The sequence below is a fragment of the Equus quagga genome, chromosome 17, assembly GCF_021613505.1.
Source record: "Equus quagga isolate Etosha38 chromosome 17, UCLA_HA_Equagga_1.0, whole genome shotgun sequence".
NCBI lineage: Eukaryota > Metazoa > Chordata > Mammalia > Perissodactyla > Equidae > Equus > Equus quagga.
The window spans coordinates 35,586,377-35,600,270 of NC_060283.1; the positions used below are offsets into that span (position 1 = coordinate 35,586,377).

General features: G+C 51.3%; 1 protein-coding gene across 7 annotated transcripts in view; it reads right to left on the reverse strand.

The window, feature by feature from the left end:
• Window positions 1-13,894, reverse strand: part of MLPH (melanophilin) — a 52,982-nt gene that overhangs the window by 23,748 nt on the left and 15,340 nt on the right. For all 7 annotated transcript variants that reach the window (XM_046643311.1, XM_046643314.1, XM_046643312.1 and 4 more), the window contains 4 exons: window positions 5,394-5,615; window positions 5,147-5,253; window positions 2,735-2,773; window positions 487-593 (listed from right to left, as the gene is read on the reverse strand). In XM_046643311.1, coding sequence (XP_046499267.1) covers window positions 487-593; window positions 2,735-2,773; window positions 5,147-5,253; window positions 5,394-5,615 — 475 coding nt within the window. The remainder of the gene's footprint in view (window positions 1-486; window positions 594-2,734; window positions 2,774-5,146; window positions 5,254-5,393; window positions 5,616-13,894) is intronic.

The following is a 13,894-nucleotide window of genomic DNA, read 5'->3' on the forward strand; positions in this document are numbered from 1 at the left end:
AACCCTGGGGGTCCCCTTGCTTGTGTTTATCACCAAAAATATGTTAAAATAGAAACAAACACCAATAAAAATGTGGCTTATGACTGGCTACAAAGAAAAGCAAAAAAGTTTGCAGAGGTGAGCCTGAGGGGGATTACTCCCCTGAGAGATGTCAAGGCCACGTCCTCAGGACACCAGTGTCCACTGGGCTCCCTGCCTGCCCTCATGACCTGCGTGCCCCTGGGACTGATGGTCCATGCAGGCTTCTCTGCAGGCTGTGCCCGCTCCACAGCTTGTTTTGGGGTTGCTTATGGTGAGACCATACTCTGAGAGCACGCTCCTGTTTGGATCTCAGAGACCGTTTGGGCGTGGCGGGGGAGGCGGAGTCTTTGTGCCCACGCCGCGATAACCAGAGGAGTCATGGAGAGCACTGAGGGTTTCAGGAAGTCAGAGTATGAGACTGCTCCAGCTGTGGGGAGCGCTGGGGGTGGCTGCGGGAAGACTTACTTTGCTGCCAAGGGGCTGGGCCTGGGCAGCTGTGTCCAGTTCTCCATCCTCATCCGTCTGCTCACTGCTGTCTCCACTTCTCTCTCCAGGGCTTGGCTCAGGCCCACCTGCAACAGACACCTGCATGACTCCACCCAGGGAGAGAAAGACTGGGGGCAAACTATCTGTCCATCCATCCACCCACCCAACCCTCCATCTACCCTCCCACTCATCTACGACCCATCCATCCTCCATCTATCTTCCATCTACCCATGCATCTGTCTATCCATCCATCCATCCATCCATTTGTCCATTCTCCATCCATCCTCCATCTATCTTCCATCTACCCATCCATCTGTCTATCCATCCATCTATCCATTCATCCATTCTCCATCCATCCTCCATCCATCTACCCATCCATCTGTCTATCCATCCATCTATCCATTCATCCATTCTCCATCCACCCATTCATCCATCCTCCATCTATCCATCCATTTATCTATCTATCCATCCACCCCACCCACTCATCCATCCATCCATCCACTGTGAAACATCCAGGCAAGGCCCTCTGCTGGCCTTTCAAAGACCTACCCAAGCATCAGTTAGAACTGGTCCAAATCATAGCAGAAAACTAGTACTCTGCATCAGTTTTAGCAGTGGCCACACCTGCAGGCATTCACCCTAGATTTACCAACTGCTTCCTGGGCAATCTGAAGCCACTGGGGGTGTGGTGGGTGAAGGAAGCCTAGAGCGAAGTCATGTTTCCCCAAACAAACCACTTCACGGGGCCGGGCTGTCTCATTTCATCTGCTTATCAGCAGGCCCGGCCTCAGGCACAGCTGGGAGGGAGGAGAGGCTCAGCCCCAGGGCCCCTTCTTTCCCTGAGCACCCAGGCCTGTCTTCCCCACACAGCCTCACACTCTTCTTGTCTCTTCTCCCATTCACCAGTAGGACTGGTCTGTGTCCTACTCCTTAGAGTCATGACAGAGAGAGAGCCTGTAAATGAATTCTGGGGTTTTAGAGCTAGAAGCCCCGTGCATCAGCCTCCTTCCATCAGGGGCCACGAGGGGACCCCTGGCACTGCGGGAGCTCCTGTCCCCTGGGGCCCGTCCCAGCTCTTGTCGCCCGTGCACCCCTCCCCCTGTCCCTTGCCCCTCACTCCCTGCATCTTCAGGTGGGGGGAGGTCTCGAGGGTGAACAAGCAGGACATTTATCGCATCTGAGGGTGCCCTGGAGGCTGACAGGGGAAACAGGACCACCCTGTGCCACGCCAAGTTCCAGCTCCTGTCTCTCAGCTCCTGACCCACCGTGACCCTCTGCTCCGTGATGTGGGGCCCGGACCCTGCCAACCAACCCCGTTTCTGCTGGCCTGTTGCTCCCTCCAGGCTCTGCCCAGAGCAGGTGGGAGTGGGAGAAAGAGGAGAAGGAACATGTGCCTTCCTGTGCTTCTCGCTTCCTGCTCCTGTCAGCACCCCCTCTCTCCGAGGGCCCCTCACCTTGACACCTGGTCCAGCCTCATCGTGCCCGCTCTCCACCCCAAGACACGAGCACCAGCCAGCTGGTGCCCCCTCTTCGTTGGACTCTGACAACAGATCTGGTAATTATTATTATTATTTTCTTTGGTGAGGAAGATTGGCTCTGAGCTAACATCTGTAGCCAATCTTCCTCTTTTTGCCTGAGGAAGAGTGTTGCTGAGCTAACATCTGTGCCTATCCTCTGCCATTTTGTATGTGGGTTGTGGCCACAGCATGGCTTGCTGGATGGTGCTAGGTCTGTGCCCGGGATCTGAACCAGTGAACCTGGGTGGCAGAAGCAGAGCACGTGAACTAAACCACTAGCCACGGGGTGGCCCCTTGGTAGTTATTTTTATTCTTTCCCGACATTGATGGTCTTGAGGAAACTCACACTAAACCAGTGGACAGAAGGCACTGAGATGTGAACTCTGTCTGCACCAGGGGAACCTGGAAAGGGGTTTCCAGAGGCCTGGGGGAGTATGACTGTGTGTGTAGGGTGTCCTTGTCCCCACCATTGAATATGAACAGCGAAGGCCCCCAGGAGCTCTGTGACCCTTTCGGTCATCAGCTCTTTATGTCTCTCCCTCCACTTGAGACAAGGGTTTGAGCAGTATGAGCCCATCTATGAAGACCAAGTCATGCTTAAAAAAAGCCTGAAGGATTTCCCATGTTCCTGACAGGAACAGAGATTTCTTGACTACTGTTGAGAGGCAGTTGGAAACCAAAATGAAACCATTTGAGCCTGAACGACTTACTGTTGATGTCGGGCGAGCCGTGCGCTCTGTCAGGCAAACCTACAACCAGAGAAAAGGAGCTGAGAAGATCTTCCCGTCGGCCCCCTGTGCGCTTAGGCACTGGGCTCCTCGCCCCCCCAGAACCCTCCCCCCAACCGCGCGTGCTTAGGGGAGGGGCTCCTCGCTTCCCTCTCTTCCCACCCCCCCGCCCACTTAGGGATTCGGCTCCTTGCTCCCCCAAGGGGCCCTCAACGTGCTTAGGGACGGGGCTCCTTGATCCCCCCCCCCGAGGGCCCCCCACAGTGCCTGCCTATCCTGTTAGGAGGCCTTGGGAAAACACCCCCATTGCTCTGAAAGCTCACTCAGAGAAGACCCCCCGGTGGCCCCCTACCAGCTGCACATGGCCCTGGCTGTGGCAGGTTGCAAAACACTAACTTTAATCTTTTCTTTTCTTTTCTTTTCTTTTCTTAATTTGAATACTTTCTTTTTAAAGGCACACCTCTCCCAGCTTTCGTGCTCCTTGCGCCCTTCCCCTCCTTGTGCACTGTGTGGTATTGACAGGTCCCCAGCAGGAAGAACGCAGCCCCTGGGCATCACCCTGGGGACCTGAGACTCTCCTCACTGAGCCCGGGCGGCAGCTGGGAGTCGGGGTTCCCGTGGCCCAACAGCGCCACCTCCTGGCCCTCAGTGGTGACAATTATGAAATTGGCAGGTTCAGGGTGGTGGTGGTTCCGGCAGAAATGGACCCTGCCTGGGCATCAGAATCCCCACCACCCTTTTTATATAACACGGATTCCTGGGCCACCGTGGTCCCTAGAGATCAGCATCTCCCAGGGCGAGGCCCAGGTCCTCAGAGGTTCTGATATGGCCTGCGGTTTCCCGCCATCAGCCGGGCTGCCTTGGGGTTGAGATTCTCAGAGGCTTCACCATGCGGCTTTGCCAGAGCCCCCTGTGGTTCCCGCCCCTGAGCCCTGTGGAAGGGGCTGGACCAAGCTCCTTCTGCCATAGGAAGACCCTCGGTGGCTCCTGGCTGGCTCAGTGGACGTGGGATTTACTGATGGGCTCCAGCCCGAGATAAAGAAACCAGCCACAAAGAATCAGCCTGGGGAGGAGGTGGGAAGACCCCCTCCCCCCTCATCAAGGACAGAGTGATGGTACCTCCCTGTCCCAGGGGCACTCCCATCACATCTGTTGTCTCAGCATGTTATCAGCAGGGCTACTTTTACTCGTAAAAATGTCCTGGTTTGATGACTGATCCTATGCTTTCCCTCCCAAGAAGGCCCACACCCTGTGTTCTGCGGTTCCAGGTGTTAAAAGCCATCAGAGGGCAGGCTGCCCCTCGGCGGTCTCTGTCCTGCATTCAACAATGTGCTCAGATGCCTCAGAAACACCTGCACCATGGCCATCGGGAGCTCAAACGCTCTGGGGGCGGCCATGCCCAACTTCTGCTCCTACCTATCAACCTGGGGCTGTAAGGGACACAAGACACAAACAAGGTGCCTCCCCAGAAGGCCTGGGGGAGATGCCTGGGCTGGGCACGGTGAGGGCATCCCCAGTACAAGAAGCAGAGCATCGGCTCTGGATGTGCAGGAGCTGTAGCCCGGGAGGCACTCGCCCCCATCCTCCAAATGGAGACACTCATGATACTGAGACCCCAGGCACCAGCCCAGCAAGGTGTCCCGCCCAAAGCTTGGCCAGGCTTGATGGCAGAACCTGGGGCTCAAGTGGCAGGGACAAGTGTGCCTTCCCCACAAACACTGCTCAATGATCTCCTATAAAGTTCAGGGGAAACTGGCAAACTCAGGCATTCTCCCATCCTTCCCCTGAAATGACCTCTGTCTAAATAGCACGAAGGTAGACAGTAAAGGTGAACTCATGTTTAGCATAAGACAACGGTCTGGATTTCAAGTTCATCATGAAATAAATAGTTGAATTCAAAATACTAAAACAAACGATTGAGTTACAATCAATTTCTCTAAGTCTTGAGGATGATCAGACTCATGGGAAATGTTTGTTGAAAAGAGAGTCTGGGCCCCAAATCCCACGCCCCGGGAGGAAGGGCCTGGAAAACGTGTGCTATTAATCAGAGTCTGGTTATTTGATGAGCCACCCAGTTTGAGACCCTTGGCTATGCGTTTTCAACCTGCTATGGAGCTCTGGAAAAAATACGATTTCAAAAAGTGGGGGTGTCAACAGCACGCAGGACTTCCCAGGGGGCCAGGCCAGGCCAGGGGGTGTCTAGAAGTTCACACCTCACACGAAAAGCAGCCAACCTCATATGAAACCCCAGAAACAGGGACTGACAGACAGGTGCTCACACCACATTCCAAAGGAATCTGCTTGGTCCTGAAGCATTAGCATGCCTGGGAACAAAAATAGCCCCCTGGACACTGGACAGAGAGGCCCTCGCCCTCCCGGCCGGCCGCGCCTTACCCTGCAGCCGCCCGCAGAGGGATCGGATCACCTTGGCGCTCCCGAACCGCTTGAAGCGGGCTCTCACGTGCCCGTAGTACCACTCCAGTGAGCCGATCTTCACGACTCTGCAGAGAGACGGAGCCCAGAGCTGGGGGCGGCCCTGCCACGCACACCCACGTGCCCACCCTTCTTCAGCCAGCCCCACCAAAGGGACACACTGGGCCCCAAAACCAGCAGGGTCACTTGACCTCTGGGCCTGGCTCACCTGGCCAGGTGGCAGGGGTCGCAGAGCCAGCCCTGCTCCTCTGGATGGGCGTGGCTGCAGGCCTTGCAGATGAAGAGGTGGCAGTCCACACATTGCCTCTTGGGCATCACCAGGAGCCGGTAGGGCTGCAGGCAACGGGCACAGTGGGTCTCATTCAGGTGGGCGGTGTCCGAAAGCAGCTCCCTCTGGGAACTTTCCCTCTTAATCTTGCCCTTCAACCCCCTTAGGAAAAGATCAGAAACAAGAAATATGTTGGACACTTTGTTTTTTTTTTGAGGAAGATTAGCCCTGAGCTAACATCCACTACCAATCCCCTTCTTTTTGCTGAAGAAGACTGGCCCTGAGCTAACATCCCTATCCACGCCCATCTTCCTCTACTTTATATGTGCGATGCCTGCCACAGCATGGCTTGATAAGTGCGTACATCCAGGCCCAGCATCCAAACCAGTGAACCCCAGGCCACCGAAGCAGAGTGTGTGGACTTAACCACTGTGCCACCTGGTCAGCCTCTGGACATCTTGTTTTTGCAGTTGGTTTTAAATGTGTGTGCGCACACACACAGGAACTCTCCCATATGCAGGAAACAGCGACCCAAAGTGGGGTAAAGACTCACAGGCAGCCCTTACTATTTGCAACGCCAATCCCACTCTCTCCCTAGGGGGAAGACCAATAAGTTGGGCTCAAACATGAGCAATTTGGGTAAGCTGGAGTTGAAATACTCTATTTCTTTTTTTTTTAAGGAAGATTAGACCTGAGCTAACATCTGCTGCCAATCCTCCTCTTTTTTTGCTGAGGAAGACTGGCCCTGAGCAAACATCCATGCCCATCTTCCTCCACTTTATATGTGGGATGCCTACCACAGCATGGCTTGACAAGTGGTGCCATATCTACACCCGGGATCCGAACCGGTGAACCCTGGGCTGCTGAAGTGGAACGTGTGCACTTAACCGCTGCGCCACTGGGCTGGCCCATGAAATACACTATTTTTATAGAAATGAAATTGCATTTAAACATTTCTGTGACTACTGACAATTTTACATTTTCCAGTCTGCACGCCCACGACTTTGATTCATGGCCAAAGGACAACGAACCATGAAGGTTCAGAAACACAGAGTGGGGCAGTTACTGCCATTGCCTGTACAACCTCATGTAACTCAAAATCATGGAAAGAGGATGGACTGAGGTCCTGAAGCCCAAGTTCTTTCCCCAGCTCTGAGCCTGAACCCTGAGTTTTTCGGATGCAGAACTCAAAGCTCGGAGACTGTGCCAGGCTCTCTCTTTAGCTGGATGGCGTGGACCTGTAGTCAACCTTCCCTGGATGGGGTGAAGTTGGTGGCTCTCAGAAGCCCAGCAGGAAGCAGGCGAGGTGGAGCCCTGGGTGTGCAGCCTGATTGGGCCACATGGTTATCTAGAGCCAATCTATTGCCCAGTCTAATTTTTTAAGAGGAGGTAAAAGAAGAAAGAAAAATCCAAGTGGTTCATGAGCTGGTCAGAGCAGCAGCAGAGGTCACAGAGAATGCAGAGGAAAGGCTCATTCAGAAGGTGGGCAAGGCAGAAGCTCCTTTCTGTGAGGCCCTGGCCAGCCACACCCGTTCTGCCACACTGGCCTGAGTTAATGGCCCTGAGCTGAGGACAACACCTGGTAAGTGGAGGTCGGGTTGGCGTCCCATTGAGAAAGCTGACGGATCACTGCACCCTCCCTAGAGGGGTCACACAGGGTCCTGAGGGCAAAACCAGATGATATTCCCTCAGTGAGCAGTTCTGGGTCTCCTCCAGCAGTGGAGCAGGTTGACCTGCTCCCCAGGTTTGTCCCGTGGAGAATGGCTGCAGTGGTGTGGCTTGGCGAGTGTCCAGAGCAGGAATGACCCAGAGCCCAGAAGTCCCAGGAAAACCACCGTTCCCCCAGACCACGGGGTTTTCGGTAGCAGAGCTTCCTGGTGAGCCCGCCAACTGCACTGATTGGAAAGCCCACCCCCAGATAAGGAACATGTTCCCTTTGTTTTGGGTTTCAGAGAATGTCTGCCAAACATAATATTTTTAGTTTTAGATGAGATCAAATTAAGTCATTCTTAGTGACATAATTAGACAGACACTAGGAGCCATTGTCTTCTGAGAACTCTGCACCTGTGGTTTCTGATGGGGACACCCCAGAGCATGGTGGAGGCTGAGGACAATGGAGCGATTCCAAGCAGCTTTGGGAGACTGCTCTGGTTTACAGCAGCCTTGACTGCAGTTCACTGACTCCCCTCTCCCATCTATTGATTAAAACACTCTTGAAGACAGACACAAAAATAAGACTCCTGTCTCAGATTTGAAAACCAAGAAAGGATGGCCAAGTGGTGATAAGAATCTAGGGGAATATTGGCATCCATTGACTACAGTTTAGATAAAGCTGCATGGATGAGGTCAAGTCTTTGCTCCAAACAGAGGAGCACCAGGCACCTGGAGCCAGGTGGGAAGGCTCTGGTCTCCTCCATTTCCACTCTTGCTGTATCTGCATCAGCCAGAAGACCTAGAGGCCACTCCTTCACTGGGCAGGGCCTTGTCCAGCCTCTCTCCCAGTGAGTGCTTCTTATTCTCTATCTAGGCAGAGCTGTACCCTCAGGGCCCAGCTCAGCAGGAAGAAAGATGAGGACCTGTGGAGGCACACTGCATCCCAGAATGTGAAGTCCTCTTAAATAAGAGCCCAGAAGAGTCCTGGGGTGGTGGCTGGAGAGTGACAAAATTCAGGTGCTGAATTTGGGGAAAGGATAATTATATTTTGCTTCAGATTCTTTAAAACATAACTTCTCTTCTTCATAGATGGAGAACGGGAAGGAAGGGAAAAGGAGACTCCGTGTTGCTCCAGCAGAGTAACACCACATGATGCCTGCCAGCCACAGGGCACATCAACCAAATGGGGAGGAAGTGAGTGGGGCCAGAACAATGCACACGCCCTGCTTAGTGCAAACACTGGGTTGACCAGATGTCTGTCCACTACACATACATCAATAGGCAAAAGGTCATCATGCAGCTACAAGTTAAAGTCACCTTCAGGAGTAAAAGGCCCCCTGAATGTGATTTACTACCAGAAACAGAAGAAGACTCGAAACAAGTCTGTTTGGTGTGCTAAGTGGGGCATAAGAGAGAGGGGCAAGAGACGAAGGCTGAGATGGAAGGACCGCAGGCTATGTTCATTGACGTGGAGAAGAGCTGGCTAAACTAAAGATGGCAAGGACTTAAAATCGACAACGAGGAGGGAAATGGGCAGAATTGCACTGCAGAATATTTAGTCCAATGATTTAGAATAGTGGTTCTCAACATGTGGTCCAGAGGTTCCTATGACCATTGAAGAAAGTCCACAAGGTCAAAACGATTTTCATAATGATACTATGATGGTATTTGTCTTTTTTGATTTTTGACACCTGCACTGATGATACAAAAGCAATGATGGCAAAACTACTAGGGCCTTAGCAGATCAAGGCAGAGGAACAAACTATACCAGTAGCCATTCTCTTCTTTGTCACAAAGGAAGAGTAAAGAAGAGGAGCTTGTCTTTGATGAAGTATGTCCTCGATTAAAGGTATGCCCTTGACGAAACAGGAAAAATTGCTCACCTTATCCAACCTTGACCCCTGGGTACCTGCCTTCTTAATATTCTGTGAGCTGAAATGAGACGTGCACTGTGTATTGAAGGACCACAGATGTCCTGATGAAAGGAGCCAGGCAATTGCTTGAATTCCAATCCGAACTAGAAACTTTTTCCAGGAAACATCATTTTTACTTGAAAGAACAGCTGAGAGAGAAACTATTCTGCCTGGGGCATTTGCCCAACATTTTCTCAAAAGTGAACAAAGTGAGCCCATCACTTCAGGAAGATAAGTGACAATATTTGTTGCCAATCACAAAACTCAAGCTTTCAAGCACAAAGAAGAACGCTGGAAAACTTACATCTGCTGCCACGAGCTTGACAGTTTCCATCACTTAAAGGTTTCTCATGAGATCAGTGGGGATGGTCATGAGTGTGATTTTTTTGGTTATATATAATGAAATGTGTCGACATTTGGGAAGTCTGCATACGGTGTTACAAAAATCAGGCATGGATAAAAGGTCCACTCTAAGTGCAAGACAGGCCAATGGATTTTAATGGAACAGGGGAGGAAACGTTCACTGATACGGTTTCAGATTCCAAGAGTGTTGGGGAGAGCCCAGGACACCAGGGGTTGGTGGCTCATCCCTCCAGGGCCGGTGCGTGTGCTCTCTATCACTTGTGTTGGGTGTTGGGTGGATCTCTACAAATCTTAGACCAAGCCCTAGCAGGACGGTATGAGGTGCTGAGAGGGCCAGGGGACGAGTGGGGTCTTGGGGTTGGTATCAAGAGGCCTCCGCATGTAGGGTAGATGGCTGGGATCAGGACCTCAGTGGCGGGTGCCAGCCACTCCCAATGCCCGTCAGGAACATTTGCATATGAGCGATGGTCCGCATCCCAGAAGCAGACCCAACCCTCTGCTCTGCATCAGAGAACAGCAAGGAGCCAGTGGACAGTGTGTGCAGTCAAGACCCCACCAACTCTGGTCACAGTGAGTGCCATGAGCCCCTCTCCCATCACCCACTGCTGACCTGGATGGGTCACGCTGGAAGAGAAGACTAAGCCAAGAAAGGAGACCGTAAGCGAGCAGAGTCTGGGATAGGGACATCGACAAGCTTAAGCTTTCTTGCTGCTCAATGGGTGGAGACTCTTGAGTAAGATCAGAGAGGTAATCAATGAACTATTTTTCTTTGCACAGCTTGGGTGTGAGTGAGTTTGAACCCTGCCACAGTAGCACGATCACCACGGGAATAGGTGAAAACTCTCCCAACCAGGAAAAGGAAGGGAGCTGGATCTTCAGACTAGAAGGGGTTGCTGGATTGTGGGCCCCATGCACACAACTGACGGACACAACTGCTCAGCTACAAGGATGCAGTAATGTCCCTGCCAGCGTGAGCAGACAGAGCAGGCTGCGTGGGCTGGAACACAAGCCTGGCATGCGGCTTGTTTGCAAGACCGAGAGCTAGAAGCAATGGGGCAGCTTCGTGTTGCTGCTGTAACACATTTGCACAAATTCAGTGGCTTAAAAACGACATCAACTTATTATACATGGTTCTGGAGGTCAGATGTCTGACACGGGTCTCTCAGGGCCGAAATCAAGGTGTCAGCAGAACTGTGATCGTTCCCGGAGGCTCTGGGGGAGAAACCTTGTTTCCTTGACCTTCTCCGGCTTCTTAGAGGGCACCTGTATTTGCTGGCTCACAGCCCCTTCCTCCATCTTCAGAGCCAGCAATGGCGGGCTGAGTCCTTTTCACGCTGAATTACTCTGGCTCTCAGGTTCTCCTCCCCTCCCCTTCCTTCCACTTAGCAGGCCTCTGTGATCACATGGGGCCCACGTGGATAATGCAGGGTCATCTCCCCACGTCCACACCTTTTGATTAGCCAGCTGATAGCGTCATTGCATCTGCAACCTTAATCCCCCTTTGCCACATAATCTAACATCCTCATGGATTTGGGAGATCAGGATGTGAACATCTTTGGGAGTGTATTATTCTGCCAGAGTTCTGAGGGGAAAGTGTGTGAGTGGAGCTCTCACTCCCAGCCGAGTAAAACAGAGATCCCGAATGTAAAATCCACACCCCATGCCATTCCTAGGAAAGCAAGATGAGGATGTACTCCAGAGGACCGAAGAATGAATCCCAAGTAGGACTCTAAGAATGGGGTGCTGCAGCGCGAAAGAACTGGAGTCACAAAATGAACAGACAAAATTATTAAAGTTATGACAACCAAACTAAACATAGCTGTCAGAGATAATTGCTGAATGCACTGATAATTGAAGAGCAATTACCTGGATCTAAGCCCTGATTATACGAATCAGGAATTATAGTGAGGGAAATAGAAACTTGCTAACGTTCTTTGAAGTCCTCTGAAGAGAATGACCACAGGATGATAAACACGATAAAGAAGAAATATGTGGTGATGTGTGAACGGCAGGCCCCTGGTGGAGACAGCCTCATAGGAATCTCGTGAGTGATCTTAGACCAGAGTTGATCTCCGGGTCCTGCCTTGGCAGCTGACTTCCTGGCTCAGCCCCTGGTTTTTCAGCCCTAGAGTTGTCTGTTTGCAGTGCCAGTGGTCCAGCTAGGGGTGACTTCAAATTCCTTATTATTATTAATTTTTAAAGCAAGCCACGGTTTGCCCATGTCTCACGCTGGGAGATCTTTCACAGATTTTTCTCAGGAATTCTGGTCTGTTTGCGGAGACTGCAAATCCACACCACCACCTGTTTGTCTTTCTGGGGAAGGTTCGCAGGCCTAATATTTGATTTTCAGGCTGTGCCCTTTCAAACAGGGTGTTCTGTTTAGGTAAGCTTCAGTCCTCACCCAAGGGCGTGAGTCAGCCGCCTCCCGCTCCGCGTTCTCATTCTCCCGGGGTTTTAGGAATACCCAAGAATTTCCACCATAAACACACTGGGAGGCCATCTCAATCAACACAGGAAGCCATGGGCTAAAAGGACTTCAAACGAGCATAAGAGAAGACAATATGCAAATCAGCAATGATACTGATTCTAGAATGCTGAGGCTCGATTCGATTCTTTTCCACGCCATAGGCAGGTCGCTCGGGTCCGGGATGGTGGGCGACCACAGGAGTTCTGGGCTCTTCCCCAGAGGGAGGGAGGTAAGAAGCTGGACTATTAACTGGATGTTCCTCCAAGAAGATTTACTTGGTGCGCCTTTGTATTTATGTGACATTAAAAAATAATGTGACTGTATTTTCTCTACTTAAGACCTTTTTAACACCCAAGTAAAATGAATTAATATAGAACACTGAGAAGATAAAGAGAAGTGAAAATACAAAACAGTAAAAATAGTCCCCCCGCCACCCCCTACATATCCCCATGTTAACAATTACTGGACGCTCTTCGTGGCTTGGAAACCTGTCTTATGCTCAGAGTCCTCACTCCTAAATGGGGACAATAATAGGAGCCACATTTTGAGGGTCTCTGAGGATTAATGATGGAACACAGACAAAGCTCCCAGTGGCGTCACCTGTGTGCATTCAAAGATAGCTGTTGAACCTTTCTGTGGTCAGAACTGTGCTGGGTGCTGGTGACACAGTAGCAAACAAAAAGAGAGCCCTCGCTGGGCTTGGATACGGGCAGGGGACAGATACTAAACAAGTACACAACTCACATGATATCAGACAAGTGCTGAGGGCTGTGGAGGCAGATCAAGCAGGCTAAGCAAAAGAGGCAGTGTCAGGGGAGCGGTGGTCATTTTAGAAGAGGCAATCCAGGGAGGCTTCTCTGAGGAGGTGACATCTGAGCAGGCACGTGAGCCATGTGAAGAAGGGAGCAATGGGGAGACCTGGCGGAAAGGCGATTCCTGGGGGCCTTGGGGAATAAAGACAACAAGGCAGTGAGGGTGGAGGGAGACGAGCTCCCGTGGTGTCCAGCAGCAAGATGGTGAGGGGTGAACGGGGATGGCTGTACGGATGGTGAACAGTGGATGGATTTGAGATTTATTTTGATGGTGGAGACAATGGGGTTAGCTGATGTATGACACATGGGGTAAGGAGGGGAGACGACTGTGACTCCTGGGAACTTGACATCAGCAACCAGGCCGCTTCTGAGTTGGAGCCTGGGGGTGTGCGAGGTGGAGGAGGAATCAAGACTTCTGTTTTAGACAAGCTGGGTGAGAGATGCTGACCAGACCTCCTGTGAGGTGTGGAGCAGCCACTTGTGTACGTGCGTCAGAATGTCAGAGGGTAGTTCTCAGCTGAAGGCATAAATTTGGAACTTGTTGTCTAGACCAATATGGTAGCCACCAGCCACTGGGCACATGGGACAATTTAAGTTAACTAAAATTAAATAAAATGAAAAATTGGGTTCCCAAGTCGCCTTAGCCACATTTCAAATACTCAACAGCTATGGGGAGTGCATGGCTGCCATATTGGAGAGCGCACATATAGAACATTTCCATCATTCTGTTGGGCAGCGCTGGTCTACAAGGCATTTAAAACCACGGTGCTGGTCGAGATCATTTGGGGAGGTGTGCGCACAGAGAAGAGGGCTGAGGCAGGGGCCCTGGACCCTCCAAATGCCAACATTGAAGGAGTCAGGAGGATCCAGCCAAGGAAACAGAGACGGGGCTGGACTCCAAGACATGAGTGTGTGAGTCACACGGAGAAAAGGCTCAAGGAATGCAGAGCCTCTGTTATTATCATTATTAGACTTTTCCATGTATTTTTTAAAAAGGGAAATGGGCTAAATCCATACATTTCCATAACCTGCTTTTCCCAGTTAATGTCTTGTGAACTGTTCATAAAAATTTATTGCATTATTTTTAATGTGTGCAGGGGAATCCATTGTTGAAGTCACAGTTAAATTTGGTATTTAACCAAAGCTTGTAATTTTGGACGTTCGAGTCTTTCTAGGACGACTTTTAGCAGAGGGCTTGCTTCAAAGGGTGAGCACACTTTTAAAGCTTTTGCT